General features: G+C 55.9%; 3 protein-coding genes across 9 annotated transcripts in view; 1 reads left to right on the top strand and 2 right to left on the bottom strand.

Annotated features, from left to right (window-relative positions):
- Positions 1 to 4,205: 4,205 nt before the first annotated feature.
- On the bottom strand, positions 4,206 to 7,795 carry LOC123946472 (basic proline-rich protein-like). The gene is made up of 4 exons (XM_046011847.1): positions 7,753 to 7,795; positions 5,168 to 5,451; positions 4,576 to 5,038; positions 4,206 to 4,458 (listed from the first exon to the last, which is right to left on the bottom strand). Exons 1-4 carry the CDS (start codon positions 7,793 to 7,795, stop codon positions 4,403 to 4,405), a joined length of 846 nt encoding a protein of 281 aa, XP_045867803.1. The 3' UTR covers positions 4,206 to 4,402.
- Positions 4,764 to 20,157, top strand: WASHC1 (WASH complex subunit 1). Of its 2 annotated transcripts, none has more exons than XM_046011700.1 (11): positions 4,764 to 4,981; positions 8,666 to 8,819; positions 15,807 to 15,918; positions 16,110 to 16,256; positions 16,406 to 16,542; positions 16,805 to 16,940; positions 17,136 to 17,337; positions 17,428 to 17,595; positions 18,348 to 18,506; positions 19,514 to 19,582; positions 19,838 to 20,157. In XM_046011700.1, exons 2-11 carry the CDS (start codon positions 8,671 to 8,673, stop codon positions 19,858 to 19,860), a joined length of 1,302 nt encoding a protein of 433 aa, XP_045867656.1. In that variant the 5' UTR covers positions 4,764 to 4,981; positions 8,666 to 8,670; the 3' UTR covers positions 19,861 to 20,157. The 2 variants fall into 2 exon arrangements, with proteins under 2 accessions (XP_045867656.1, XP_045867655.1); XM_046011699.1 differs by having other exon boundaries at positions 4,767 to 4,981; positions 19,740 to 20,155.
- Positions 20,158 to 20,163: 6 nt separating this feature from the next.
- Positions 20,164 to 24,240, bottom strand: part of DDX11 (DEAD/H-box helicase 11) — a 36,060-nt gene continuing 31,983 nt past the window's right edge. For 3 of the 6 annotated variants that reach the window (XM_046011694.1, XM_046011695.1, XM_046011697.1), the window contains 8 exons: positions 23,858 to 23,961; positions 23,058 to 23,207; positions 22,700 to 22,768; positions 22,496 to 22,596; positions 22,011 to 22,095; positions 21,605 to 21,683; positions 21,317 to 21,471; positions 20,164 to 21,240 (listed from right to left, as the gene is read on the bottom strand). In XM_046011694.1, coding sequence (XP_045867650.1) covers positions 21,211 to 21,240; positions 21,317 to 21,471; positions 21,605 to 21,683; positions 22,011 to 22,095; positions 22,496 to 22,596; positions 22,700 to 22,768; positions 23,058 to 23,207; positions 23,858 to 23,961 — 773 coding nt within the window. In that variant the 3' untranslated portion in view covers positions 20,164 to 21,210. Of the gene's footprint in view, positions 21,241 to 21,316; positions 21,472 to 21,604; positions 21,684 to 21,812; positions 21,869 to 22,010; positions 22,096 to 22,495; positions 22,769 to 23,057; positions 23,208 to 23,857; positions 23,962 to 24,240 lie in introns of those variants that run through there. The other 3 variants (XM_046011696.1, XM_046011698.1, XR_006819615.1) reach the window with 2 other exon arrangements.

Genomic DNA, 24,240 nt, shown 5'->3' with positions numbered 1-24,240 from the left:
ACCGTATTTCCCAGCCTCCCCTGCAGTTAGATGTGGCCACTGGAACAAGCTCTAGCCAGTGGGACATGCCCAAGAGCCACGTACACCACTTCCGGGCACGTTCCTTCAAACTTCCCACATGGTCTTCATGCTCCTCCCCCTTCCAAGGAGAACAGCCAACTTGAAAGCCCCATGCTGAGGATGTCAGAGCCACAGGTGGAAAGCACCAATGTCTCTGAGTTAAAACGTGAAGGAGAACCATCCAGCTGATTTGGATGTCCCATTAGTGAGATGTAAACTTCCATCATGCTCAAGATAATTTTGGCTTGATGTGGCAGCTAGGGTACTCAATTAGTACCCCCTGCTGTCTCATGTTCCTGGAATGCCTGTAACTGCACCCTGCTTCACTGGGGTAACTCCTGCTTTGCCTTTAAACTTCACCCCTGGCACTACATCCTCCAGAAAGCCTTCCCTAAGCAACCCCCCAACTCCTAGACTCAGGCCAAGGTCGCTCTAGCAGACGCTGCACAGTTGACTGCCTTTTGTTCCTTCTCCCTTGTTTCCTAGTAGAATCTCAAGTTTTGTTCAGGACAGCAATATACCCAGTTAACAATACACATTTGTCAAGACTTCCCTGGAGCCAGCAGAGTCATGCCCTCCAGTCCTGGCCAATAAAATGTAACAGGAAGTTGCTGGATAGAGATTCTTAGGGAAGTTTTTTTTTTTTTTTTTTTTAAATGTAGGCTCCACGCCCAGCCTGGAGCCCAACGGGGGGGGCTTGACCTCACAACCCTGAGACTGAGATCTGAGCTGCATCAAGAGTCAGATGCTTAATTGACTGAGCCACCCAAGCACCCCTTTAGGGGAGCTTTTTAAAAAGAGAGTCGGGGCACCTGAGTGGCTCAGTCATTAAGCGTCTGCCTTCGGCTCAGGTCATGATCCCAGAGTTCTTGGATTGAGCTCCACGTTGGGCTCCCTGCTCAGTGGGGAGTCTGCTTCTCCCTCTCCCACTCCCCCTGCTTGTGATCTCTCTCTCTTGCTGCCTCTCTCTCTCTCTCTGTCAAATAAATAAAATCTTTTTAAAAAAGGAGTGAGAATCAATTGGGCTCATATCTGCCCTTTACCTTTTTCCTTTATGCTTCTTGCCTTCCCACCGAGAACTCAGACGCAATGCCCAGGAACAGAGCACACATTTTACAACCATAAAGATGACAGCCACGTGCTAAGGCAGCGATGAAAGATTCCAGCTTCCTCAAGGAAACATGAAGCCTCCGTCCCAGCCCTGTGCTGCCTCCATGGGGTTCTCCTATAACGTGGAAGTAGAAACTCCTAACGCTTAAACCCCGGAGTGGTTTCTATTGGGCACGACTGAAAGCCATCCCTATTGAATGCTCCGAGCTCCCGTGCCCTATGCTGCCCTCACCGCTTGTATGGAAACATGGCCACATTCTGGCAATCATCTGCTTCAGAGTCACTTTCCGGACTTGTTTGAAGGCCTGGGGCCAGCACTGCTCGCTGGGAGGATGGGGAAGGAGTCCGTTGTGTCTTCCTTAGCCTCCTCCTGACACACAGAAAAGGCCTGCAGCCTGTGGCATTGGCTCTATGACCTCTGAGGTGATTTCAAGCTCTTGAATTCTTGGATTCCATCCCATGTCCAGTACATGGTCCGAGGAGGCCACCAAAGCGTAGGTAAGACTCAGGCTGGGCCCTCTGTCCGGGAAGTCCAGGAATGCATTAGCGGAATAATCGGTGCTTACACAGCATTTCTTAGACCCCACATTGTTTCTTTTTAAGTAAGCCGAAAGTCATATAAAAGGGGCCATTTTAAAGTGAAAAATTCAGTGGACTTTAGTACCTTCACAAGGCTGTGCAATCACAGCTTCTGTGTAACTCCCAAACATTTCCATCACCCCAAAATAAAACTTGGTACCCATAGGCAGCCACTTCCCTTCCTCGCCTGCCCCCAGCTCCTGCCAGCCTTCCGTCCCCCTGCTGTCCCCGTGGTTTCCCTATCCTGGGCATCACGAATCAATGGAGTCCGCACCACAGGCCAGCAAGGGCAGGGTGGGCCTCAGCATTCCCACGGTAGGATGACATTTAGCTTTTCTTTGCTCTGAGGTTGAGGATTCCCACTGCAGCTTGAGTGACTGAAGTAAAAGGTCTTTGCTATCCAGCTCCTAGGAAATCTTTACAATTAGGTGTGGGATGAGCCTCTCGGTGGATTAGGTAAAGAACTATGAAGTGGAGGGTAAACTGAGGGTGCACTGGGTGGTCTGGGTCTGGGGGCGGCAGTCTAGCAGGAATGTGGCGGCAGTGTGCGTGTGCACGCATGCGCATGTGTGTGTGTGTATGTGTGTAAACAAACATCTTGGGGCACATACAAATTTCCTTTTGTGTACAAATCATCCACAAAGCACTTTGATAGCCTCTCTTTGCGGCTCTCAAAAGGAAGCAGGCCACAAGCACTCTCCAGCCCAATTTATAAATGGGGCAACCCCCATTAGATGACTGGCCCAAAGTTGCACAAAGAATGAGTGGCAGAGCCCCAAGCCTGCATGACCTCCTTTCTGAATGGCACACTTCCCCTTCTTTGATGTATTTTGAAAACCTTAAAATACCTTTAAGAACCTGCTCAGTCATCGCTCAGGTGGAGTGAGGAGAAAAGGTATTTGCAGGTTGTATTCGTCAAAAACAAAATACCGGGGCGCCTGGGTGGCTCAGTCGTTAAGTGTCTGCCTTGGGCTCAGGTCATGATCCCGGAGTCCTGGGATTGAGCCCCGCATCAAGCTCCCCACTCAGCGGAAAGCCTGCTTCTCCCTCTCCCTCTGCTGCTCCCCCTGCCTGTGCTCCCTCTCTCGCTGTGTCTCGCTGTCAGATAAATAAATAAAATCCTTTAAAAAAAAATACCGTAGGCTGAGTGACTTAAACAGCATACATTCATTTCTCACTGTTCTGGAGGCAGGGTGCCCGCAGGTTTGCTTCCTGGTGAGAACTCTCTCCCTGGCTTGCAATGGCCATCTTCCTGCCGTGTCCTTGCATGGTGGAGAGAGCTAGAAAGAGCCAGCTCTCTGGTCTCTCTCTCTCTCTCTTTTTTTTATTTTTAAAGATTTTAGTTATTCATTTGACAGAGATCACAAGTAGACAGAGAGGCAGGCAGAGAGAGAGAGGGGGAAGCAGGCTCCCTGCTGAGCAGAGAGCCCATGTGATGCATGCGATGCATGCAATGCAGGGCTCAATCCCAGGATCCTGAGATCATGACCTGAGCGGAAGGCAGAGGCTTTTAACCCACTGAGCCACCCAGGTACCCCTCTGGTGTCTCTTCCTGTAAGGGCCCTAATCTCATCATGAGGACCCCACCTTCCCAGCCTCTCTGAACCTTAATTACCTCCCAGAGACCTCTCTCCAAATACCATCAAACTGGGGGTGAGTGCTTCCACATATTAATTGGAGGGGGCGGGGCACATTCAGTTTACAATACAGGTGGAAACCCATCTCTTCCTCATCATCGGTAGAGACCACATGCTGCAGCCAGCAAGACACTGTAATGTGCTTACCAAAAAAAGACAATTTAACCTAACTTTAGGATGGGGGTGGGCCGCTGGGAAAGAGGACAAAATTCAGAGAGTTTTAAGAAGAGTAAGTTTGCAAGATTTAGCAAACAAAATATCAAACATCTACCTTAATTTTGAATGTCAAATAAATGATAAGTTTTAAGTGTAAATATGTCTCGTGCTTAGTTTGGGGTATCTGTGTCTATATATTCATTTTTTAATCTGAAATTCAAATTAACATGGTGTTTTGTATTTTTATCTGGCAACCCTCAAAGATAGGGGCCAAGAACTTTGAGACAAAGAAATGGATTTCAGGAGGGACCACTGCAGGATCTCTGGATGGATGCTTTCTTTATATACCTAAATTTTTGTTTAGTCTGTTAAAATACCATCTGGCTTTTTTATTGTTGTAACCCGTGCATTACACAAATGGACCATCTGAACTGTTTTCAAACGTCCGGTTCAGTGGGATTAAGTACATTCATAATTGCTGTACAACCATCGCCTTTTCCAATCTCCAGAACCTTCTCATCATTCCGAACTGACGTGTCAAAGAAAACTAGAGCTGCATAGTAGCAGTAAGAAGAGATTTTATTTAGGACTTTGCAACAGAGGGGGTAAGAGACCTCGGTACAGAAGCAGGGTCCCTTGCAAACACAGCATGGCCGAGGGGGGATTTCTAGCCAAGGTGGGGGGGGGGGCGGGGGTCGGATGGAAAATCCCTAAGAGGGTAGGTAATTCTTTGCTCGGCTGACCAACAGGATTCTTGCTGAGGGCAGCCGGGGCGAAGGGCCAGCAGTGGGGGGATCGTGGGGGATGAGGCGCGCGGTCGGATACGGAGGGTGATCTGACGTAGAGGCCGGGGATTCGGGCTATAGCGACTTGGCAGGGTTCTCGCTACCGCTGGCCGATGCAGCCCGAAGCCTGGCTGGGCAGAGGATTCAGGGGAGCCTGAGTCCAAGGCGGTGGGAGAAACCGCAGAGAGAAACCGAAAGTCTGTACGCATGAAACCACCACCCCAGGTGCCGCACACCCACCACTCTACCTTCCGTCAGTCTGTGCGCCCCAGAGGCCGAGCCGGGACTACAGGGCAAACGTGGGCGGAGGGAGGGCGGGGCCGGGACCGGTCCCGGGTCTGGGTCGACCGCGGGGGAGGTGCTGAGGGGCGGACGGACGAAGGGGGCGGGCAGCGCGCGGCCGGGCCCTAGCGGAAGGCGGGGAGGGGACGGGGCGTCGGGAAGAGTGAGGGCTCCTGGCGGCCTGGCGCCCCGCAGCACGCGCCAGGAGTGCGGCGGGGGGCGAGGGCGGCCTGTTCTGCGCGGGGGCCCGCCACTGGCTGCGCAGAGCTCCGCCAGCGGGCCGAGCGCCCCGAGAGGCCGAGCGGCGGCGCCAGGACCCGGCGGAGCGCGCGCGGCGGAAGCGCGGCGGCTAGAGCGGCGGGCGGCGGGCAGGTGAGGAACGGGCGGCGGGCCGGGGGAGGGCGAGGAGGACCCCGGGGCTGCGCGGGGCTGTGCAGGGGCGGGACGAGGAGGGAAGGCGGGGAGGGAGGGGCTCCGGGAGGCCGGGCAGAGCGGGGCCGGGCGGCGAGGCCTGGGAGCCGCCGCGCCCCTTCCTCAGCTGGAGGCCCGGCGCCGAACCGGGCTGCGGCCGCCGTCCGCACAGGCCTGCGCCCGGCTGCCATCCAGCCGCGCCGCCCGCCCGGAAGCGGCGCCGAGCCTCTGCCCCGAGTCTGACGGGCCCCTCCCCGCTCGCCTGCACCCCGGGAGCCGCTCTCCCCAGCGGCGTGAGGCCGAGGCCGGGGTGCGGCGAGGGCCCTGCCGGCCCGCGGGACTCGGGGCCCCGGGCTCCAGCCCGCCCTCCCCGTCGCGGCCCGCTGGTCCCGTGACCCTCACGGGCCTTTGCACCCTCTGGCCCCTGGGCCCTGCAAGCGGGCTCGGGCGAGTCCTCGGACCCCCCTTCAGCCGCTCCCTTCCCTCCCCGGCCCCTCTTAGTTGACCTGTCTCGCTGCTTTCCCTGCGCTTGCTTCCTGGCTGCGCCCGGCCTTGCTAATAACTTGGGCGGCTGAGGGCCCTGGGAGCGGGGGTCGGGGGATGGTTTGCGGGAAGGAGTCCATGCACTTCTGTGATTAAACAGCACTGAGAGGCGAGTATGGTGTCTGTTATGGTTTTTACCGGATTCTGTAAGGTAGTGTCATGAAATAGAAATACGGCGTGAGCCCCACGTTGTAATTTTACAAGTAAGAAGAAACAGGTGGGGGAGCTTGGGTGGTTCAGTCGGTTAAACGTCTGTGCTCACCTCAGATAATGATCCCAGAGCCCTGGGATCGAGTCCCTCGTGGAGCTCCCTGCTCAGTAGGGAGCCAGCTCCTCCCTCTCCCTCTGCTCCTCTACCTGCTTGCACTCGCTTGCTCGTGCGCGCTCTCTCTCAAATAAATAAGTAAAATATTAAAAAAAAAAAACAGGTGAAATCGATTTAGTAATAGATGTTCTTTAACTCTATATCTAAAATATGGTCATTTCAGTCTGCAATCAATATAAAAATTTTAATGGGATGTTCTACATTTTTTTCCTACTAAGTCTTTGAAATTTGGTGTACGTTTTGCACTTATACCACCCTCCACTCGTGTAGGCCACGTACAGCTAAAGGTTAGCATATTGGACATCTTGGGTGTAAGGGCTTCAGAGCAAACTTCTTGCTGGGGTATGCAGTGTTTATCACAATCTAGCTTTTTTTTTTTTTAATATTTATTTATTTAACAGAGATCACAGGTAGGCAGAGAAGCAGGCAGAGAGAGAGGAAGGGAAGCAGGCTCCCTGCTGAGCAGAGATCCCGATGCGGGGCTCGATCCCAGGACCCTGGGACCATGACCTGAGCCAAAGGCAGAGACTTTAACCCACTGAGCCACCCAGGCGCCCCACAATCTGGCTTTTTAATTTTTTCCTACTAATGGCCCAAAGATAGTTACACCCTTATCACTCAGCACCACTTGCCCTTCCCTACACACCTTTGTTCAAGTCTTTCTACCTGGAATGCCCTCTCCCCAGTGCCTGGCTGGGCCGGGTAGGGAGATGCCATTTCTACTGAGAGCCTTTTGCTGACTCCCCCAACCTCTGCGGGGATGATCACTCCTTCCTCAGGGCTTCTCCTCTAGCCACTAGTATTGTGGCTGAATTAGAGCACTTGTCACGTGGTGTGTGTTTGTGAGGCTGTCTCTATGGCTAGCATAGTGCCCTACTCATCTTTGTTGCCATCATGGCTGGCATCTAGTAGCTGATCCGGAGATGTCTGAAGCCAGAATGAATAAACAACTAACCAGTTGTACTCAGTCTCTTTGTTCTTTTTCTTTTTTCAAGATTTTATTTGAGAGAGAGCATGTGCATAAATGGGCAGTTGCAGGCAGAGAAAGAGGGAGAAGCAGACCCCCTGCTGAGCAGGGAACCTGATGTGGGGCTTGATCCCACAACCCTGGGGTCATGAGCTGAGCCAAAAGCAGATGCTCAACCGACTGAGCCACCCAGGCACCCCTCAGTCTCTTAATTCTTGAGTGGACCTGCTACTTCCTTGTTGAGATTTGTCCCTGAACAATCCCCTCCTGTGCACACACACACAGTTGGGGTAACTTACAAGGAACCATCTCAAAATGTGCACAGAAGTATCTCTACCTTTTACCCTCTCCTGAGCTTACAGATGGGAAAACCGAGGTACAGAATTAAGTTAGAAAGGCCAACAAGTTTGCATCAATATGAATATAAATGGGGGGGGGGACTTCTTGAAAGGAGTGCAATGGTCTCCGAGGGTTGAGTTCCTCGCTTAGGCATCAGCTGGCCCCACTTAGGTCATGTGATAGGAGGGAAGAGAAGTGGGAAAGTGAGGAGTGACTCTCCAGCCCAGATGAGGATGCTAGGCAGCTTTGGGTCTGAGGATGTCACTGCCCAAGAAGAAGTTGAAGAGCAGACCCAGAGGGGCTGGTAGGAGGGAACAAGCCCGGGGAGAAGGAAGGGCTGGGGAAGCCAGCAGAGGGAGCAAAGGAGTAAGCTCCTAGTTGGAGAAGATGGTGTGCTGTGTTGGGAAGAACCACTTCTTGGAGAGTGGTGCCATGCTCAAGACTGCAGAATGGGAAATGGGAAGAATCAGAGATTCAGGGAAGGCAAGCGACTTACCCCAAGCCAAACCATTCTTTAAGCCCCCGTGAGGCCTCCTCAGCCCTCCCTGTTACACTTACCCTGCCCTACCTCCACCTCTGTTGCACTCAGGGGCCCCAACATGGGGCCAGAGAGAAAAGGTCTGTAGCACAGTGCCAGCTCTGATTAATGTCTTCCTCACCGTCTTCTACTGAGGGGCTGTGATTAGGCCTATTTATAGGGGCCCTGAGCCTTAATATTCTGCCTGGTACATCTCTTGCCGATCAAATCAGTGCCGTGTGCAGCATGATTGCTGCTTTAATGGCACCAGGGAGCGGAGTTAATTAAACCCAGTATAAATAGACTCTGCCCTCATCCTGCAATTGGAAGGAGTGTTTTTCCTCCTTGTCCCCCACCTCCCCCATGCCCCTCCTTCCTCCTGGCCCCCCTTAGCTGTAGCCTGGGGGAGCAGAGCCCAGTCACCAGCCACTACCTGTCCTGTCTCAGGAACAGGTCTTGAGTTCCTCGGGGCCAGAGTGAAAAGAACCCAGGAGTCTGCATTTCCTGTGCTTTTCCAGACCTGGGTATCATTTGGCAGTTGACACAGACATTCTCCGCCCCCCACCCCTCAATCCATCCCTCTGCTCCAGCCTCTTTTTCACTCTGCAGCCACGGTTTCTTTCTTCTTCGTCCAGGCTTGGGAGGTAGAAATGACATAATGGATGGAAAGGGTGCCTAGCAGAGCACCGCACTTACTGCTTCTCTCCGGTCTCTGTGGTCGTTAACACTTGCCCTCCCTCATTTACGCAGCAGGCATCAACAGAGTACCAGCTCCGGGGAGCTCCTGGCCTCCCACCCGTTTCTCTGTCCCCCACTCCCCACCTCCAGAGTTGGGACCTGCAGCAAACAGTTCTGCAGCAAACAGTTGCGGGCGGGGGTAGGGGGTGCTTGGGTTGGGAGCTGGGCTCTGTCCTCCTGGCACTTGGCCCCTCACGCTCTGGTTCCCACCCACAGGCACCATGACTCCCACGAGGACCCAGCACTCGTTGGCAGGGCAGACCTACGCCGTGCCCCTCATCCAGCCGGACCTGCGGCGGGAGGAGGCGATCCAGCAGGTGGCCGATGCCCTGCAGTACCTACAGAAGGTCTCTGGAGACATCTTCAGCAGGTGGGTGCTACCACTCACCCACACCTGAGTCAGGGCTGGGCAGTCAGCATGTGCCCTCTGGGAGCGGCCCTTTTGCTCCTCCTCTGTGAACTTGCTATCAGTAGTTACGGAAATTGTTATGTGCCCTTTCTGTGCTTATGTCTGTGCTAACTATGCCCAGGGACCACATTAGCAAGAGGACACAGGCCTTTAAGAGCCATCAGTCCCAGATGATAGACAACCCCTGCCCAGCAAACAAAATAGAGACAAAAAGCAACCCGTCAGAAACATTTGTGTTTTCTCACCAGGATTGTGATTGTATGCTTGCCTTTCTCTAAGGGAGGCATTGGAGTTTTAGCACACTGGCCTTTCCCTTCCTGGTATTTGGCACCTGTAGACAGTTTCATGTCCCTGTGCCCAGGGATGAAATGAGGAGAGGGCAGGAAGTCTATCTCCTGGGAGAGGGTGTTGAGTGGTGGGCCCTCAGAGTGCCTTGGCATGGTCCAGGGAGCTTAGGGTGCCTCTCGGGAGCCTGGTGCCTGGTCGCCTCCCTGACCTCCCTCCCTGGGCCAAACCTGCTGGACCCTGAGGGGTCCCGACGATGTGCGCAACCTGGTTCCTGTCCCAAGGACCTTATAGTCTAGAATGAACCATGTCGGCTTCTAGGGATCTAGAGAAGAGATGATAAGTAGGCATCAGAACTCCCCAAACCCGCTGAAGCAAATAGTAACCAGTCTGTGGAGCAGAATATGGAGTCGCAGGGCTTAACCGATGTCGTCAGTACCTGATTTTTCTTTCATTCCATCCCAGCTTGCTGTTTCTCTGTTGGCCCCATTCCCAGAAAGGCCTTGGCCTCCAGCAGGGCTGATACTCCTGCACTCAACATTCAGGTCCAATAGGAAGAGGGACACTGGCCTGGCTGGGTTCTCATGTCTATCCCAGAGCCTCTTGCGGGGGCAGAGGCCGTGACACACTGATGGGCTTAGACCCTGTTACCCGCATTACTCCCCCAGCTTTAGCCCCACCTGAAGTGCAGGGCCTGAGCCTGTGGGAGCAGCGGGTTCCCCAAAGGAAATGAGGGTCCTTACTTGAGTGAGGAAGAAGTGGATGCTGGAGAGAAAACCTGCATGCCTGCTATGAGGTCAGGGGAAGACTCCTGAAGGCCATAGGAGGGCTAGGTTGTGGTTAGGCAGGGGTAGGAATATGGGTTTGCAGGGCCTCTGCTGGGGTCTAGAAATGGGTGCGAGTGGATCAGAGGCCTGAACGGGAGCATGGTGTATCCCAGGCTCCCCAGGGGAGGCTGGCCTGAATGGGCCGTTTTGTACTGGGAGTGCAGACATGGCTACTTGCCCTATACATTCAGCTCCTGCACTGCGGAACAGGGTGTGAAGAGTCAGCTTTCTCTATGTCCGTGGGCCTTGCTTCCCCCCCCCACCCGATTGCATGCCCTTGGGAACCGGACCTCGGGGCCTCTCGCTGCTTTCTGTGCTCTGCAGTGCTGCAGGAATGTGCCGGGGCTGAGGGAGGGGGATGGACGATGGGGCAAGTGAGCTGTTAGAATGAGTCGGATAGGGCTTTGTGCTTGATTTGGGCCTTGGAGGGAGACTCTGCAGCAGAGAAGGGTGCGACAGAAGGGTTTAGGGAAGGCTGAGCAGGCAGCACTCAGAGTGTCCAGGAGGGGAGGGAGGGGCTTCGAGGGACGCACTGAGAACTGTTGGCTGCAGTCAAGTCATGGAAGGGGTGAGGCTGCAGTCCAGGGGAGCTGCGGGCAGGGAGGGCTGGAGAAGAGACATTTCAGAGGAAGTAATGACCAGACATGATGACAGACTGGGAACGGGATGAAGGAAAGGGAGGGGTCAGGGATAGTGGGGGTGGGGCAGGCCCAGACCCAGCCTTATTCCCCTGCTCCTCCCACCCCCAGCCTGCAGCAATCCACACACCCTGTGGGCTTTTCATTTTTCATGGGCTTTTGTCCTGGGGAAGGGACCCCGGCTTGGAATCTTCCCCCTCAAGCTTATTCCACCTGCTTGAAACCTCATGTAAAGAGGCATGTGGGTATCTGTCTCTCCTCCTCACCGCTCCCCTATTTCAGGCCCAGGCCCCTCAGCCCAGGGGCGCCTGTGCCCAGTTCCGCAGGTAGGTGAGCTCATGGGAAATTAGCATTCCGAGCTGGCCTTCCTCCTGCTCTGCCGCAGCGGGAGCCACGCCGAGCCTGAAGAGAATGACAAGTGCCTCTCAGGCTCTCCTGGACCCGCGCCTCCCCCTGTCCGGGCAGGCGATCTGCCTGTCCCTCACCTGGGAGAAGCCAGGCCCCAAAATAGCCGCCCAGAGACGTCACCTGTCACCTGCTTCGCATGACTTAGATGACGAGGCAGAGGGGGTTGGGGAGTGGAGGGAAGAGGAGCTGGGCAGCTTCCGTGTGTGGAAGTTGGGGTGCTATCGCTTGCCTTTCCCGTCAGTTGGGGAAGGATTCCTTTTCTCTGCAAAGCTTTTCCCTTTTCTCTCCTTGTCTTTCCAACCCCTCCTTTCTCCCTTCTTTTCCTTGTTTCCCTCCCTCCCTTTTTTCCCTTCTCATCCTCTCCCCTCTGCCCCCCCTTCCTCCCCTCCTCCTGTCCTCTCCTGGCTCTGATTGGCACCTGGTGACTCCCAAGGTTAGGAAGCTCAGTCAGCTGCCTGCATAATTAGCAGATCATTCCTAGCTTCTCAGGGTCCGCAGTGCCAAGGGATAGGACCTGCAAGAGGAGGACAAGCTGGTGCTCCCTCCTCCCTAGCAGCCTCCGTGAGCAGGTGGGAAAGCGTGAGGGTGTGCTGATCGCAGGGGGCGGAGAGGCTGTGGCAGGAAATCATCTGTGAGGGGGTGGAGGGGTCAGCATGGGAGGTGGGAACCGGGAGCTCAAGTGGTGGTCCCTGGGGTGCTCCAGGAGGAGGAGTGGCTTCCTGTCACCCTGCCCCTACCTTCATGGTGTTCCCTGTGAAGTGCCTGTTTCCTGGGCCTGGACCGTCCTCCCCCATGTCTGCTCAGCACCACCTCTTCTTGCTTTCCTCTGAGCACCTGGAGCCCCTCATCCCTCCTAACCTCGTGGGTGGTACTAGCACCTGGTTCACCAGCTAGCGCGGGAACGTGGCACACCGCTGCTCATTCTTCCGTGCTGTAGAAGTCACTGGCCCCGTGTCGCAGCTGAAGAAGCCCGAGGCATAGGCCAGGTCATTGAATTGCTCAAGCCACACTGCTGCGAAGTAGATGGTAAATGTACCTGCTTCTGTCCCTGGAAGATGTCTGCTCCCCGGTTCATCTCTGTCCCGGGCTCTGAGCAGATTGGCTGAGCCAGTTTCGTTCCTGACAGAGACCACGCTGGGGTCTGGGCAAATGTGTTTTGGGGACTTGGCTTTAGTGATAAGCTTGGAAACTGACCTGCCGTGAAGCAGACCACCAAGTGAGGGAACGTAGATTAGGAATGGCAAACAGATCACCCTCTTGCCACTACTCCCCCAAACCCTCGTGGAGGGCACTGCTAATCAGTCATGGCTTTCCGTCCCAGCCGCATGTGGCCTGCTGCTCCTTCCTGATGCCACCTTCGGCACTGCCACTGCCCATCGTGAGAGCCCTTTCACCCGTGCTCTGCGCTCTTGGCACCACGGCTCCGACTGTGAGAGGTTGGACAGCCTGGGGGCCGTTACTTAGACTGGTAGGCTCTTGGATGACCCTGGAAATCCTGTCTGCTTTCCCCTGCCCCCCACAGCAGCCTCCCTTGGAGCATTCCTGATGGGTGCTCATCCGTGGGAATCTGATTTGCAGAGCTCTCCTAGAAGGAAAGTTTACTAGAAAGTTCTCCGTGTGCAGAACTGAGAGCTGGTTCCTTGCAACTCCACCCGCTGGTCCTCATGCTGTCTTTGGGGGTAACAGGATAAGTGCGGTCGCTTTTCCACCTGCCAGCACTTGTGACGGTTTTGACATACGGAGACAATTACTGTATTGTCTAAGTCACCTCACCTGTTGCCAGAACACTCAGGACATGAGTAGCTCACTCCTCACCATCACCCTCCTTTGGACGTTCTTGAACTTGTCACTTTTCTTTCTCCCAGTATTTGTTACATGTCAGACACAGTGCCAGGTGCTAGGGACACAGCAGTGACTAAGACAGACCTATAGTTAGTCTAGAAGGAATTCAGAGTTCTCCTAAATTGTGGATCCGGTTTAAAGGGGACACAGCTATAGAGAGGTGGGTGCCCAGCACCGATTAGCTCACAAATCTGGGGTCTGTTTCCTCTCTAGTGCCCCCAAGAGAGTGGATGTCCCCTGTTTACTGAAAGAAAGAAGGGACAAGGAGCTGTGTGCACCAAGATCCCATTTCCTTCTTAAGCTGCTTAACACACTTTTAGCTCATACTGAACTCTAGTTAACCAAGACGTCAGGCCTTGCTGCTAGTTAACCAAGACGTCAGGCCTTGCATGTGTCTGCGTTTGTGCACTGGACTTCTTACACCTAAATGCTGGACCTCATCCCTTGTCAGTTTCATCTTGCTGATTACAGTCCATCCTTCCGGACTCTTAAGATTTGTGAGTCTCGATTCCCCGTGCAGACCATGTTGACCCTTCTTCGTTTGCTCTCCCCAGTTTACTAACCCAGTGTCGCATGAGCTGGACGGGGCCCTGCCAGAGAACTTCGTGCAAGGCTGAAATCAGTCCATTGCTCAGCAGTGCGCTTCGGGCGCTGTTCCCCATCTGGCTCTGAGTTTTTCTAAATGTGCTCCAACCCCCATAGCTCCATCTCATCCACAGGATTTTGTGAGAAACCGTCAAAATCCTTGCTGACTCAGGATGCACTGTGTTTAAGGTTTTCCTCTGCTACACCAGTCTAATATCCCTGTCAGAAAAAGAAAGGCTGTGAATTTAGAACAATGCTGGCCCCTGGGAGCTGCCTCTTTCTCTTCGGAGGGCTTACAGACCCTCGATTTAATAATCCATTCTGGAAGTTTGCCAGGGTTTATGGTTAAGCTCCGTGTTCACAACTAAGAGAGATCAGCCCTTCTCTCCTTGATGGAAGAACGAGAACAAAATGTCCTTTGTCCCTCTCCAGTTCTGCTGTCCCTCCCACTCTCCATGTGGACTTCAGGCCGAGCTGTCATATAACCACTGAGGTGGCTTCTGCTCCCGGGGCAGAATGGCTGGGCTGGGAGCTGGAGGAGGTAACTTGCGCACAAGTACCCTTTCTCAGCGGACACAAACCCTTCTTCCTGACAGAAAAGATGGAGCTCATGCAAGTCTGGTGGTTCTTTGTCCTCTCACTGGAAGGCAGCTCTGCCCTCAGTTCTCTGTCTCCTTCGCTGCCCACTCAGTCCAGCCTGTCAGAGAAGACTAAGCTGCTTTGGGTGCCTGCTTGTACCCCAGCCCCCTGCCTCAGTGAGCCCCTGCACATAAGGGGCCGGGAGTAAGCAGGGAGACTGCAGGGAGCCAAGACCCCTGGCCTGTGAAATTGGCTGATCCGGCAGGTTCTCTAGGGGGCCAGAATCCTCTAGAGTTGGTGGGGTTGGATTTAGGAAGATGGGTCCAGGGCCTTGACCGTTCAACCTTTAAAGAAGTCCTGGTGTGGGGCGCCTGGGTGGCTCAGTGGTTTAAGCCACTGCCTTCGGCTCAGGTCATGATCTCAGGGTCCTGGGATCGAGCCCCGCATCGGGCTCTCTGCTCGGCAGGGAGCCTGCTTCCCTCTCACTCTCTCTGCCTGCCTCTCTGCCTACTTGTGATATCTCTCTGTCAAATAAGTAAATAAAATCTTAAAAAAAAAAAAAAAAAGTCCTGGTGTTCCCTGACCCCAGAGACCTTTGGTGCCCCCCTGCCATCGCTGTGGCCTCTGCCCTTTCCCGGTAAACTGGAGCTGGCAGTCCTGCCTCCTTCTCACCTGTATGCTCCCTCTGGCCAGGTGGGTGCCGACACGCACTCTCTCTGAATGTGAGGTGTGGCAGTCATGGGCAGGAGCTGGTGTTTGTGCAGGTGGGGGAGCAGTTGGGAGGAGGATACCCTGGCCCCTGTTCACCCAGTCCGCTCCGCAGGGAGAAGAACCCGGCCATTGCTCAGTAATGGGGACAGCGTGAGGCTCCTGTGCATTTATGTTTAGGGCACGTGGGTGTTAGTCACTCATGGAGCTCTCCAGGTGCCAGTGCTGGGAAGACAGTAGGGAACAAAGCCCAGCCATCTCCCCCATGGAGAGCGGATAGGCAGTAGATGCATGTCAAGTGGCTCCCTGTGAAAGGGGGGGTGGAAAGTGACAGGTGCACATTTATAGAGGCGGTGATCAGGAAGTCTTCAGTGAGGAGTGTGCTCGGTGAAGCAAAGAAGCCAGTCCTGGGGCTGTCTGCAGGGATGGCACTCCATTCAGTGCAGAGGCCACACGGGAACATGTTTGGCCTGTTCAGGGCCCTGGAGTCCCTGGAGCCCGCTGCACTGGGAAGGGTGGGTGGAAGCCTCTGAGAGAGCCCTCTGACCACACAGGGGAACCAGGGTGAGGACTTTGTCCACGGGAGCTGTTTATTGTGTGTAAGGGCAGTTCCACATGAGTGGGTCTGGGACTTGATTTAGACCCAGCTTTGCCCACCCTCCCTCCTCCTTGGGAGCTCGAGTCTCATCTGGAAATAGGCAATTTTGTACAGGAATCATGACTGTTTTCTCTTCGCTTGCTCCTGCTTGAAGCTGTAAATTCCTGGTGGCAGGGGCCCTGTTCTTGACAGATGGCAAGTCCAGGCACCACCCTGGGGCCAGGGTGATTGCCCATTCGTACCTAGAGCTCCAAGAACTCAGTGGAGTTCATTTATAGACCCTTCAGAGTAGAGATCTATGCGGAGGCCACCTGGACAGTTAAAGGTCAGCCGTAAATAAAGGTAACACTGTATTTTAAGGGCCCTTGTGGAAGCCCTTGGCTTGCAGTTTGCAGATAGAAGCAGGGGTGCAGGAGACTGCAGGGGCTTGGGGAGCAGCCCTCAGCCGCTGAGTTTTGTTTCTTTCCCCCCATGGCAGAATCTCTCAGCGAGTAGAGCTCAGCCGGAGGCAGCTGCAGGCCATTGGGGAGAGGGTCTCCTTGGCCCAGGCCAAGATTGAGAAGATCAAGGGCAGCAAGAAAGCAATCAAGGTAGACCATGTGACCCTGAGTCCCCGTGGCTGGCAGGCAGTCCCAGAAATCCCATCCCTGTTCTCTCCCTATGCTCCTGAAGTTGCCTGGGTCTCTGCCCGCCTTGCCCAGCCACACCTCAAGCATTCCTACTCATACCACCCCCCCAACCCTAGACTCTCTGGAGCATCTCGGACTCCATGTGTTCCCAGGTGTTTTCCAGTGCCAAGTACCCAGCTCCAGAGCGCCTGCAGGAGTACGGGTCCATCTTCACGGGTGCTCAGGACCCTGGCCTGCAGAGACGCCCCCGCCACAGGATCCAGAGCAAGCACCGCCCCCTGGACGAGTGGGCCCTGCAGGTCTGAGGGGCTCACACACTTACAGGGGGTGATCCTGGGTGTCGGGGAGGAACTGAGGGCTCTGTTCCCCGAGAGGGCTTGGACTGGGATGGGTGGTCACTTTGGCCCAGTCCTGAAGCCCACCATCCTCGCGCTACTGCCCCTGCCAGGAGAAGCTGAAATACTTCCCTGTGTGTGTGAACACCAAGCCTGAGCCTGAGGATGAGGCCGAGGAAGGGCTGGGGGGCCTTCCCAGCAACATCAGCTCCGTCAGCTCCTTGCTGCTGTTCAACACTACAGAGAACCTGTACGGCACACAGCGGGGCCCGGGGAGGGTGGCTGGGTGGCCTGGCCTGGTGGGGGCCCCAGGATGGGTGGGGGGGACATCAGACTCCGGTGCGGAAGCCTGCAGGCTGGGGAGCCCGGAGCCCAGCAGTCTGATTGCCCTTTTGAGGTGTCGGCGTCCACAGTATAGACTAACTGTGGCCTGGATGAAGTAGGAAAGCTGGGTCAGGACCCTGGGCCTTGAGCTGATGATGGGCTGCCTGACATCCCTCCCACCTCTGTAGGTACAAAAAGTATGTCTTTCTGGACCCCCTGGCTGGTGCTGTAACAAAGACCCACGTGATGTTGGGGGCAGAGACCGAGGAGAAGCTGTTCGATGCCCCTTTGTCCATCAGCAAGAGGGAGCAGCTGGAGCAGCAGGTAGAGCCCATGCTGCCCGCCGGGGATGGGGGATAAGAAAGCCTGGCGGCATCCTCTAAGTGAGGGGTCTGTTGAGCCCCTGATCCCACCCTGCTGTCCATGGGTATGCACGAGGCCCTGCTGACTGCCTCAGGGTCTAACTGCAGGGCCCAGACCCCCTTCAGCCCCCACTCGTGCCCCCACCTAATCCTGCAGGTTCCAGAGAACTACTTCTATGTGCCTGACCTGGGCCAAGTGCCTGAGATCGACGTGCCGTCCTACCTGCCCGACCTGCCAGGCATCGCCGATGACCTCATGTACAGCGCTGACCTGGGCCCCGGCATTGCCCCCTCCGCCCCTGGCACCATTCCAGAGCTGCCCACCTTCCACACAGAGGTGGCCGAGACTTTCAAGCCGGGTGAGCAGAGAGCAGCAGTTGGGCAAGAACTCCCTTAGTTGGCCACTTGCATTCCTGGGCACCTCACACTTTCCCACACTTCTCTTTCAGACCCAGAAGATGGGGTGCTAACAGCACCCCCCCCACCGCCACCGCCACCCCCGCCTCCCCCAGCTCCGGCTGTGCTGGTCAACGCTCCCCCACCCCCATCCCAGCCCATGGCCTCCCCGGTCCAAGGGGCCAGGGAAGAGGACAGCAGTGGTGGCGTGTCTCCTTTAGGTAAGAGCAGCACTGGGGTATGTGGTGGGTCAGGGCGAGGGGGTGTGTGCTCTTGAGGATGCCTCTAATTTCTGGATCCCGGGAGGGTTTCCTGTAGGTTTATAGAACCATAAATTCTAGACCTTCAGAATAGTTCTATTTTCAAAATCTTGTTCCCCTGGGTTCATGAAAGAGTGGCTTTCAAACTCTGTAGCCCCCCAGAATTCTCATCTCCGGGGTAGAGGGAGCCTGGATGTGGACAGGTAGAGCTGGTGTCCCCCATTTCCAATTATAGCAGTGGGAAAGGGGCAGCTACCAGAAACAGTAGAAGGCTTCAGCAACAAAGTACTCATATCCGTAAATGGCAGGATTTCAGTTTTAGCAGGACATCTCCCCGTCTATCTCCAGCACCCAAAGGTGGCACAGAAACCCCATGCTGGCTCATGTGTCAAGTTCAGACACTGTCTCCATCAGTAGATTCCCACAGTCCACTTCTGCAGTGGCCCTAAACTAGGTGGCATTAGGAGAGGGACCAGGGGTGCCTGGACATAGGACTGGCTGAGCTCAGGCACACGCAGACAGCATCCAGGCTGCAGACGGTCTCCCAGAGCTCAGACTCACTCACTGGCTTTCTCTTTCAAAAGAGAAGACCCACAGCCAGGCTCGAGGGGAAGCCCCTGGACCCCCAGAACCTCAGGCTGGGCAAGGCTGTCCTGCAGCATGGCCTGCCTGAGCAGCCCTCTTCCTCACATCCTGCTCCCCCCACCCCCAAGCTGCAGTCCAGGGAGCTCCCAAGGAAGTGGTGGACCCCTCCAGTGGCCGGGCCACTCTGCTGGAGTCCATCCGCCAGGCTGGGGGCATCGGCAAGGCCAAGCTCCGCAGTGTCAAGGAGCGCAAGCTGGAGAAGAAGAAACAGAAGGAGCAGGAGCAAGGTGAGAGGATCCTCAGCCCGCTCCGGTAGGGGGCTCTGGGGAAAGGGCCACCTTCTCTCGTAGCCGCCACCAGACTCGAGGTCAGAGGGGCAGCACCCAGCCCACCAGCCCCATGCTTTCCCCAGGCAGTCTGTGGGAAGCCCTGGGCAGCCATCCCTAACATTCTCACCCTTCCTGCCTAGGCTGTAGGTTCCTTCCTGGTTTTGTATCCTGCTTAGAACCTTCCTCTCTAAACTCATAGGAGACAAAGCCTCCCCCAGCTCAGATTCTGCCAGGAGCTCTTAGGACATGGTTGGGGACCTGAGCTGCTGTAGGGACTGCAGACCTGGAGGGTTAGCGCAGTCCTGCTTCTCCAAGCCTCTCAAGGCCACAGGTTCCGTGCTCTGCATCCTGAGTGCAGCACTCAGAACATTCAGGCCCTGGGGTGCCTGGGGGTGCTCAGATGGTTAAGCGTCTGCCTTCGGTTCAGGTCATGACCCAGGATGCTGGAATCAAGCCCCGCATCAGGCTCTCTGCCTAGTGCAGAGCTCGCTTTTCCCTCTCCCTCTGCCATTCCCTCTGCTTGTGCTCTCCGGCTCTGTCATATAAATAAAATTTTAAAAGAAAAGAACACCTGGGGCCAAAGCTGCAGTGCCTTCAAGTCCCGAGCTTGAGTTCTAGCTAGATTTCTAAGGTTTGTGCTGTGACTTCAGGCAAACTACCCAACAACCTCTCTGGGCCAGTTTCCTTGTCCATACAGTGGGGCCCGTCCTCCTTGCCCACTGTGTCTCACAGGGCAGCTCTGCCAGTTTAATAGTGCCCCAGTGCTGGCTCCAGTGACTGCCTGCAGCTCTGGGACCTGGCAGTGATGCTGTTGTGGGGGGGGGGGGGGGGGCGGCAGGGGGGCGGGGCTGGCAGGTGTGGAGAGTGAGCAGAAGAGAGGACTAACCCTGAATAGGTCACCCCAGGGGCAGATTTTGTCCTTGGTCCCCTCATCCTTCTTGACCCGGGACTTCTTCCTGCTACAGTGAGAGCCACAAGCCAAGGTGGGGACCTGATGTCGGATCTCTTCAACAAGCTGGTCATGCGGCGTAAAGGTAGGACACGGAGCCTGGCTGCCTTCCCTGGGCTGCGAATCTCAGGATGTTCTGTATCCTGCACATTCTGCTTTTTCTTCCTGTTTTTAAGTCTCCAGTGGCTGGGTGAACCGGTGTCCCAAACTAACCCCCTCACCCTCCACCTCTGTCCTCCCAGGTATCTCTGGGAAAGGACCCGCGACAGGGGCCAGCGAGGGGCCAGGAGGAGCCTTCGCCCGAATGTCAGACTCCATCCCACCTCTGCCTCCCCCACAGCAGCCACCTGGAGAAGAGGATGAGGATGACTGGGAATCCTAGAGGCTCACTCCTTCCCCACCGAGACCCAGATTTAGGTCTCACCCTCACATGGACACGACCAGGATGAGATGCCTGGCCTGTGGGTCTCTCGGCCCCTGCTGCCCATGAAGGAACGGGGACGGTGGAGGACTGTCCCAGACCTGCGCCTGGACCTTCTTCAAGGAGTGAGGTAGCCAGCTTCTGAGGCCCAGTGGCTGGGAGCGGGGAGCCCTTGTGCTCTCCTCCAGCCACAGACTGAAATGAGTATGTGCATCAATAAAGCGGTGTCACGCGGGAACCGAGCATAAAGCAAGAGCGCACTTTTACTTAAGGAACCCTGGCTGTGCGGGGGGGCGAGCATCTCCTCCAAGCCAGCACCTGTCCTCCCGCTCCCCCTGGGCTCAGGCGGTGGGTGGGGGCAAAGCACTGGGTGAACCGAGGGCCCTTCCTCTGGGTCAGGGACAGCAGGGAGGTGCTGTCAACAGGGCTGGCTGTTGCAGATGGAAGGAAGGAGATTTTCACACAGGGAAAAATGTCTCTGTGACAGACACGGGGTCTCTAAAAATAGTCCTGCTGGGGAGCCTAATGGCCCTTGGCGTAATGGCTGAAGTCAGGGGAGGAGGTGTCTTAAGAGTCTGCTCAAGTGGCTGAGTGGGAAGGAGGTGCCACTGACGCGGGAAGAGGACATGGAGCCAGGCCAAGGGAGCTGGAAATGCTGTGGGACAGGTTAGGGGCCAGCACTGGCTGGGGAAGAGAGAGACCAGCAGGTGGGGGAGTCAGCACATGGCTCTTCCCATTCTTAACACCGAGAAGGGTGGTAGGATTGAGGTGGTCAGAGGGCCCTGGGCAGAAGGAGCCCTATGAGCACCAGGGACCTGGGGCTGGAAATAGGGAATGTTCTTGGTTTTGAAAAGAAGGTGAAGGTCTAGAACAACAAATTGTAGCCAGAAAAGGGACAGGCTGGAAGGCATGTTCCGCCTCACCTGTGAGAGAGTGAACACCAAGGGGAGGACAGAGATGCCACAGTGGAAGACTGGCCACGAAGCTGGGCAGGGAGCTGGACTCTGGACCATGGTGAATGGGCATTCAATTCCAGGGAGCCAGACTGCCCTGGGATGGGTCCCAGGATGGCCAGGACCCACTGTTTCTTCAGAATTGACCTGATGTTCTCTTACTGGCTTTTCCACCTGTGCCAGTCCTGGCAGCCCACTGATTCCAGAAAGGGGCTGGTCTGGTCTCCAGCTGGGCTTCACCTTCTTAGGCTGAATCCCCACAAAGCAGGCATGAGGCAAACATTTCACGTGAGCAGCAGGAAGGAAGAGGCTGGCATCTGGGCAGTGGTGGGCCATCCATCAGGAAGGGACAGACTTCTCACGATGAAACTGGGGAGACAGGGAGAAGCAGTGAGGCACGAGATCTCTGGGGTGGGGGGCTCTCAGAGGGAAAGGCAGGACTGACCTTCCTCATAGCAGCAAAGGCAGGACCAAAGGTGGCTTTGACCTCTACACGGTCTCGGATCCAGGCTGGCAGCTTTCCCAGGATAGGTGGGCGGGCATACCGCTGATCCAGAAGCACTATGCTGGCAAAATCCTTCTGGTGCCTGATGGCCCTGCCTAGGTGGGGACAGAGGTTGGGCTCTTAGCTAAACCAGCCTCCCCCACAGTGTATTTCTATCGTGTTCCCTCCGTCCTGTCACTCCATTCTCCTGCCATGCATCCCAAGAGCCAGGAACAGTCCCAGTCCTACCTATAGATTGGTTGACAGCCTTCATACACAGATTCTCCACCAAAGCCTTCCCTGGTGGTGGCTGACCCGGGCCTCTGGGCTGGGGAGGGCAGAGGACAGCACCTGTCAGCATTTTCTTGCCCGCCCCCCGCTCAGTGTTCTGAGAAAATGACACGGCTCAGCGTAGGAGAAAGAGCAGCAGGCATCACGGGCACAAGGCCAGCAGCAGCTGCAACAGAGGAGATGGCAGAGCGGCTCCAGAGCGTAAAGGGGTGCGTCCATGCTCTGGAGCGGACGGGAGACACGGGCACACATCGGGGGGCAGTGGGGAAGGCACAGCACTGCAGCCCCGGTATCGCAGCCCCAGAGGCAACAGCACCTCCTCCCCAGCCGTCTCCTCCCAGCCTTGGGACAGGGAGGTACTCACTAGGGTCTGGTCCAGGTAGGCCATCTTCTCCTGCAGCTCTGGTGACCTGATGTTCGGGTAGGGCATGCCTACCATAACCACACACCTAGGGCCGAGGAACACAAGGCCATGGCACAGGGGCAGTCAGGCCCCCAGTGTGTTTGCCAAGGGCCAGGCCTCACCCTCCTGTCATCAGCTGCTACATCCAGCGCTCTGTCAGCCCCAAGTTGTGCCTGCTGCCTCTACCTCCCTCCACACCAGCAGCAGGTGTGCCTGGCCGAGACCCAGTGCAGGCCACATGAATGGAGTCCCCACAAAACTATGCTCTGCCTAATTTCCACCTGGAGCTAAAGGGCCAAAGCTACCTCCCCACAGAGCTGAGTGACCTAAGTAGCCAGCCCGGGGTGCAGAGTCCCGCTGGCATCAGCTTGCAAGCCCAGCCCCGGCCATTTGTGGAGTGAAGGGTGATCACAGCAGAGCCCAGAGATGAGAGGCCCACAACTTACCGGCCAAGGTTGTCAGAGAAGTTAATGCCTTCACTCATCTTTCCTCCAACCACAGAGAGGAGCAGAGCACCTGTCACCGTGCCTCCCGCCTGGCCACAACACTGCGGGAAATACCAGTCCAGGTTGTAGAGCCAAAGCTTGGAGGCCACCCAAAATGCTGCCAGCTGTTCTCTGGACCCAAGGCCTCGGAGTTACACTTCTCACCTTAATGCATCTGGAATACTCCGCCAGCACCTGTTCCACCTGGTTTGCTTTCTTGGGTTCCTGAAATATCTGAAGGAAAACAGACAATGCCTCCCAGGAAACGGTTTCAGAATGCATGGGCCCCAGGTCTGCTCGTGGCCTTTATGTTTTCCAGACTGGGAACTGGAGAGGCCCCCAGAGTCAAGGGGTTCTAGGGAAATCCTCCAGAGGTGATCAGCGGTTCCGGGTTGGGGGGGGGGGGGCGGGTAAGGAGCTAGCAGAAGTCCAGACGGTTCTCTGACATGCATGAGAAATCCCAGCAGGAACTCTGGGTGCCACTGTCTTAATAAGTGGGAGTTCTAGCTGAGAGATCACTCACCTTTTTCCTGACAGCCAGGCGGGCCAGCAGCCCACTCTTATCCCAGTGGGCATAGACCTGGCGTTGGTACTCATAGGAGGGGAAGAAACAGACCACCCCTCCAGGGACCACAGTGCACAGGTTACAGAGAATGCGACCAGTCTCATCCATCTAAGGAAGGCAGACAGACAGCCCTCCCTGGAGTCATTCCTGAAGCCGTATCCAAACAGAGCTTCCTGACTTTGAGACTCAAAACCACATACAGAGATCCAAGCATGACTGCAGTCATGGGGGAGACCTGTGGCCAGAAGGGCCTCCTCCCCCGCCCCCCTCCCACACACATCACGATGCTAGCGCACCGGAGCTAAAACCGGCTGGCCTGTGCCAAGGCCTCCCTGCTCAACTCCCAATGCCTACGGGCCACTGGGGACAAGTTCCACTATAACAAATCGGACACTGAAAACCCCACGTGTGCCTCTCACAACAGGCCCCAAGCCCCATGTTCCTGCGATAAAACCAAATGGCAAGAGAACCAAAGGGAACAAGCAGATTCTCCTCAGGTTCATCCTGAAGGAATAGCCCAAGGTTCTAAGAAAACATTATTTAATGGTTGAAGCGGTAAGGGGAAAGGGGAGCTCAGACCTCCCAAGGAGCATGCAGATGGGACACTATCCAGCCTGGCCCGCCTCCGTGTGGAAGACCCCAGCACTAATCTCCCTAACACCTGAACACTAAAAGCGCTGGCCAGGGTGCCCAGCACCTTGGAAACCTCTCTCCTGCCCCGGCAAAGGCGGTGGTAAGGTGAGCAGGCCGGTACTAACCATCTGCGGCAGCTCTCTCTTCTGGTACGTGAACTCCAGCTGCTGGCTGGAGGGGCCGCTGCAGATGACCAAGGGCAAGATATTGTCTGGAGGGATCACATGACCTGCAGAGACCCCAGGGAGGGGCTGAAAACGAGGGGCTGACGAGTTTGTAAGGCAGGGTCCGGAAAGCGCGTTCCCCATCCCTGTCTCCACGCCAGGAAGAGCAGTTCCCACACTCGCCCATGCGCCTGCTCCCACAGCACAAGTGGGTGATACTCAGACCTCCCCACGGGGGTGGAGGCCACGGTGCGGGAGCAGAGAGACATGAGCCCACGCGAGAGCTGGCAAAGGACTGAGCTCCCATCTCATGGGCTCCTCAGCCCCTGGGGCCTGATGAGAGC

Source organism: Meles meles, chromosome 7 (assembly GCF_922984935.1).
Source record: "Meles meles chromosome 7, mMelMel3.1 paternal haplotype, whole genome shotgun sequence".
Classification (NCBI taxonomy): domain Eukaryota; kingdom Metazoa; phylum Chordata; class Mammalia; order Carnivora; family Mustelidae; genus Meles; species Meles meles.
The sequence above is the reverse complement of the archived record's forward strand: the minus strand, read 5'-3'. Positions and strand labels throughout refer to the sequence as shown.